Below are 5,902 nucleotides of genomic sequence, written 5' to 3'. Positions count from 1 at the left end.
TTTTCTCACACACACACACACACACACACACACACACACACACACACAAACTAGCCGGGCATTGTGGTGTGGGGTTCAAGACCAGCCTGGGCAACTTGGTGAGACCTTGTCTCTACAGTAAATCACTCACACACACACACACACACACACACACACACACAAACTAGCCGGGCATTGTGGTGTGTATCTGTAGGTCCAGCTACTTGGAAGGCTGAGGCAGAAGGATCATCCAAGCCCAGCAGGTCAACGCTGTGGTGGCTGTGAGCATGAGCCACTGTGCCCGGCCTAGGGTTTGAATTTCTAACAAGACACATGTTACCCATTTTAAAAAAGTACTTTAAGCCCTGCAACTTGGGCAACAAGAGTAAGATTCCAAGTCAAAAGAAATATTGTTTTGATATGCCTATTTCACTGCATAGTAGAGAAGTTGAGAACAGGTTGCATGCTTTAAACCAAAGTATTATGCAATAACATTTGTTCATTATAGAAAACTTAAGCACGACTCAGCGGCTCACATCTGTGATCCCAGCACTTTGGAAGGCAGAGGCAAAAGGATTGCCTGAGCCCAGGGGTTCGAGACCAACCTGGGCAACCTGGTGAGATCTCATCTCTATAATAAATCAAAAAATTAGCTGGGCATGGTGGCTTGCACCTAATAGTTCCAGCTACTTGGAAGGCTGAAGTAGAAGGATCACCTGAATCTAGTAGGTCGAGGCTGCAGTGACTGTGAGTGTGCCACTGCACTCTAGCCTGGGCGACAGAGTGCAACCCCAATTCAAAGAAAAAAAAAGAAAGTAAGTAAGTAAAAGTCATCCTTAATCTCAATACCCAGTTATAAACCTGTTGCTGCTTTTTTTTTTTTCCTCTTTTGAGTCAATATCTCACTCTGTTGTCCAGGCTGGAGTGCAGTGACACTCTCACAGCCACCACAGCCTTGACCTGACGGAGTCAGGCAATCCTTCCACCTCAGCCTTCCAAGTAGCTGAAACTACAGGCATGTGCCATCACGCCTGGCTACATTTTCTTGATTTATGGTAGAGACAAGTTACCCAGGCTGGTCTCATACCTGTGGACTCAAGCAGTCCTCTCGCCTCTGCTTCCCAAAGTGCTGGGATTACAGGCATGAGCCACTGTGACTGACTGTTGCTGCGTTTGATACAGATGTTTGCAGATGCCTGCTTTTAGTTTCTGTTTTTTAATGAAATGAATCACATTGCACATGACCTGCTTTTTCTTGAACATAGTTCTATCAGGAGACTGGCATCCTAATCCTGTCACTTAATCCTGTTAGGTCTTGGTCTCCTTACCTGTAGATTAGAGCTAATATACCTGGCTCCACATATCTTTGTATGGAAAAGTCCTTGGGAAGCAGAAAGTGCTCTGCCAACGGGAGGGGTGGTGTAGTTACCGTAATTAACTGTTACATACATTGACGTCTGCAGAGTCCTGGGCTGGGATGATTGCTCAGGCCCCTTTTGTCCTCTGTCCTACAGCTGGTGGGTGCTGGTCAGCTACGGAGTCCTCTTGGTCACCCTGGGAGCCTTCATCTTCGGGCAGACCACAGCTAATGCCATCTTTGTGGAGCTCTTGGCATAACCGCTGCCTCCCAGGAACACGTGGCCTTTGCGGTGGGACCCAGAAACCCAGAGTCTCTGTAGGGCCACTCTGTGTCCACCATCATTTCAACTGGTAGCATGAAATCTGGACATCCTTTCCCAGGGACTCAGACAAAATCAGGCCCCATACCTCTGGACAGCTCTAACCCAGTTCCCTTCCTGCTCCCCAGTCCTGGCAGTGCCGTGGCAGTGGCAGGAGGTCTTATGTCACAGAGGAACCTTCTTCCTCTCCTAATTCGCCACTTCTCCATGCCTGAAACCTATGGTCGAAGAGGGTCAGTAGGCCTCAGAAGAAAGAACCCAGTCTGACTTCCATCTGGAGAAAGACTGGACAAAAGGCCACCGTCCTCCAGAGCAGCCTGTCCTGAGCAGAGGCTGTGTTCATTACCTCAGGACCAACGGTGGCTTCCTCTGGAATCTGGCAACTTCAAGGTGGCATTGAAGTCGTACAAATACAAGGGCAGGTAGATTCGGGCCTTGTCTGTTCTCTCCTGGGCCCCCATGAGCTTGGTAGCCTCTTTCCCGTGGCTAATAAGCATTTCCCAGGCCTCTAGGGGCCCACTCTGTTACTTTCTCCAAACTTTATGGTCCAGGCGAGGCAAGCCTCTTCTCCTCCATCACCGGACATCACCAAGTCTAATGTTTACAAACGGTGCCAGCCTGGCTCTGAAGCCAGGGCGTCCCGTGCCACGGTGCTGTGAGTATTCCTCCATTAGCTTTCCTCATGGGGCTGGAACTGGGGTGGAGGAATCTGCATTTCTCTCTCAGATTCCAGATGGTGCCTCTACTCAGAGGCTCCAGGGTGGGTGATGGAGAAAGCTGGGAACTTTTGAGAGCTTCCATGCAGGCTGGGCTGGCCATTTTCAGTTATTGCTTCTCTTCACCCTGCCCCTCCTCTCCCCCCCAAACACACCCTCCGCCAGCCTTAGCCTAATAACCCAGGGAGGAAAAAGCAGCTGGCTTGTCACTGCCTCCCGGGCAACATTTGAGCCTGTCATGCTGGCCTGGAAGTTTCCCTCCCTGTCTGGATTTTGTCTGCTCCCTCCCTCCACACACCTGTCACCTGTTCATTCTCTATCCCGTTTCTCTGTGTAGCTCAGTCTCTCCCACTCACATAATGTGAGGCAAGTGCAGATCCTCTCTCACAGCTTCCTCAGCAACACATGTCCCTCCGGCACAGCCTTGTGGCCTGTCAGTCACATCAGAGTGACACCTGGATGTTACCCAGGCAGGGTGAGGAGAGACGCCGTCTTCCCTTCATGTTCCCATTTTGACCGCCCTGGGCCCACAGCTGCTGCCGCTCACCTTGGCCAATTCCAGGCACCAATCAGGCTTCCTCCTCTACCCGGAACCCTGACATTTCCTTGACCCTTCCTGCCCAAAACCTCCGTATTGGGTATGCGTGGAACCCCATGCCCAGCAGCCCACCACTCAGGGCAGTACGATCTAAGAAGCCGAGGCTGGTCGGAGCCTGGCTAGACTTCTGCTCAGTCCCCAGACTGGATGCACTGCCTTTTCTCACATCCCCTCTTGGTGCCTGCTGTTCTCTGCCCCCGAGGCCAGCCCCACTCTGCTTTTTCCTCAGCCTCCTACACAGGACCAGGCCTGCCAGCCATCCCTGACAAGGCAGGAGAGCAGCCCAGTCAGCAGGGCTGCACAGCCTCCCAGTGCTGCTTCAGGGGTGGTAGGGCGTAAGGGGAGTCTGCACAGAGGCAGAGCAGTCGGGAAAAGGAGCTGGAACCTGGCCTCTTGGCCTAACCTCAGGAGCCCCCTTCCCATTCTCTTCCCCACCCTCCCTATCAGGGTATTTCACTGTTTCTTTTCTACTTGTGCACACTTGGAAAAGGGAAGATGGTTAATAAAAGGAGCTGTGCTGCTGAGCTATGTCCCCCGTGTCTAGTGCTGGGGACAGAGTCCGGGCCCTTGCCAAGAGAAAGGACTGGGGTGGGAGGTATCAATGGCATGTCCCATCTATGGGCCCTGTCTCAGGAATGGCACCACCATGTTCCCTCTACCACGCAGGAACCTGCAGTGGCTCCTGACACCTCCTCTTTCTTCCACACCCCATCAGTCCTTCCCAAGTGACTGAGGAATGCCTCTCAGTCTCCAGTCCTGCCCTGTCTTGACTCAAACCCTCACTGTGTCTTTTCCGCACTTCTCTGGCCTCACACTGGCCCTCCCGACCCCAAGCCTCAAACTCTTGAGCGTCTGTGCCTCATGTTTTCAGAGACGTGTTGAGCAGGCCCTGGTTGTCACGGTTATAGAGCCAATCACCACACTCAGTGCTGGCAAGAGATAATCAGCAAAACAGTTCCATCTTGGAATTTTTTTGGGGGGTGGGGGGCGGAGTTTCACTCTGTTACCCAGGCTGGAGTGCAGTGGCATGCTCATGGCCACCACATCCTCGACCTGCTGGGCTCAGGTGATCCTTCTGCCTCAGCCTTCCAAGCAACTGGAACTACAGGCACGCTCTACCACACCTGACTTACTTTTTGATTTATTGTAGAGATGAGATCTCACCAAGATGCCAGGCTGGTCTTGAACCCCTGAGCTCAGGCAATCCTCTTGCCTCGGCCTCCCAAAGCGCTGGGATTACAGGCTTGAGCCACCATGCCCAGCCTGGAATTTTTTTTTTTTAAACAGACTACAGCTCTGGCTCTGCTTTCAGCCTAGTTTTGGGACAATGGATGCTGAGCAAGTTGTCACACAAGTATTTCCTGGCAAACTATGACAAGCACCAAGAAGGAAAAATTTAGTATGTTATATCTGAGGCCTTGTCTGGAGAGTCGAGGAGTACTTCTTGGAGGAAGTGATGTTTGAACTGGCCCCTGAATTATGAACAGCCATTAACTAAGTGAAGAGAGGTGGGGAGAACCTTCCAAGCAATGGAAACTGCATATGCAAAGACCCTGTGGAAGGAGGAACATGTCTTGGGGAACTGAGTGGCCAATGTAGGTGGAGCATGGCCTGGATATGGGAGAACAGCAGAGGTGAGTCTAGAGAGTTCTGACTAAATCTTCAATGGCTCCCCCTTGCCGTAAGAGTCACGTCTACCCAGCTCATTTCCCACCACACTCTCCCTCTCTGCTCCAGTCATACTAAAATGAGGATTAGGGCTCCCCTTCTGGTAAGCAGGAATTGGGGTATCACTCTTCAAGAAGGAAACACCTGGGAATGGCTCAAGGGCCAGGAGCTCCTGGGGCTTTGGGCTGTGCTGCACACCTATCTGGAGAGCCAAGAGCTAGAGGTATGGTTTCACTTTCTCTGAACAGAGGAAAGGAAAGGTGTCTATACCAGAAGCCACTCCACTGCAAACAGCCAGATTCCTCCATTCACACATTTTACTCAAGACATCCCCATCCTGGTTAGGGGGAGATGATGAGAAATTACTTAATGGGGATATGGTGTGCATGATTCTGTTGATAGAGACACTGAAAGCCCAGACCTCACCACAACACAGTATAGCTATGTAACAAAACTGTACTTGCACTTGAACTCTTTAAATTCATACCAAAAAGGCTGGGCACAGTGGTTCAAACCTGTAATCCCAGCACTTTGGGAGGCTGAGGCGAGAGGACTGCCTGAGTCTAGGGTTTCAAGACCAGCCTGGGCAACTTGGTGAGACCTCATCTCTACAATAAATCAAAAAGTTAGCTGGGCATTTGGGCCCACACCTGTAGTTCCAGCTACTTGGAAGGCTGAGATGGAAGGATCACCTGAGTCCAGCAGGTCCAGACAGCAGTGGCTGTGAGCATGCCACTGCACTCCAACCTGGGTGACTCTGACTTAAAAATAAAATAATGGTGGGCAGCCAATGGGGCGAAGCTACCATCTGTGGGATTGTGACTGAAGCCTCTAAGTCAGAATCCCGCCCAGACGGAACGGTAAGGCAGTGCCGCTGGGCCTCGGATGGCCTCGGTTAGTCGGTACCCCGCCATCCCCACCGGCGGGATGCCCCGTCCCCGCAGCGGGGCGACCCCCGCTGCACGCCGGGACCGGGGTCCGGTGCGGAGAGCCCCTCGTCCCGGGACACGGGGCGCAGCCGGAAAGGTGGCCGCCCCCTCGCCCGTCACGCACCGCACGTTCATGGGAAATCTGGTGCTAAACCATTCGCAGACGACCTGCTTCTGGGTCGGGGTTTTGTACATAGCATAGTAGCATAGCAGCTCCCTCGCTGCGATCTATTGAAAGTCAGCCCTCAGCCGGGCTCGGTGGCTCAGCCTGTGATCCCGCGCTTTGGGAAGCTGAGGTGAGTGGATTGCCTGAGCCTGCGGGTTCGAGACCCG

General features: G+C 52.4%; 1 protein-coding gene across 1 annotated transcript in view; it reads left to right on the top strand.

Moving 5' to 3' along the window:
• Positions 1-3,496, top strand: part of SLC38A7 (solute carrier family 38 member 7) — an 18,629-nt gene extending 15,133 nt beyond the window's left edge. The window contains exon 11 of the mRNA XM_008069214.2: positions 1,494-3,496. Within this exon, the coding sequence (XP_008067405.1) occupies positions 1,494-1,596 (103 nt within the window). The 3' untranslated portion in view covers positions 1,597-3,496. The remainder of the gene's footprint in view (positions 1-1,493) is intronic.
• Positions 3,497-5,902: the final 2,406 nt, after the last annotated feature.

This window comes from Carlito syrichta, unplaced genomic scaffold, assembly GCF_000164805.1.
Source record: "Carlito syrichta isolate Samal-C Ts95f unplaced genomic scaffold, Tarsius_syrichta-2.0.1 Scaffold311864, whole genome shotgun sequence".
Classification (NCBI taxonomy): domain Eukaryota; kingdom Metazoa; phylum Chordata; class Mammalia; order Primates; family Tarsiidae; genus Carlito; species Carlito syrichta.
This window is presented reverse-complemented; position numbering and strand designations above follow the sequence as displayed.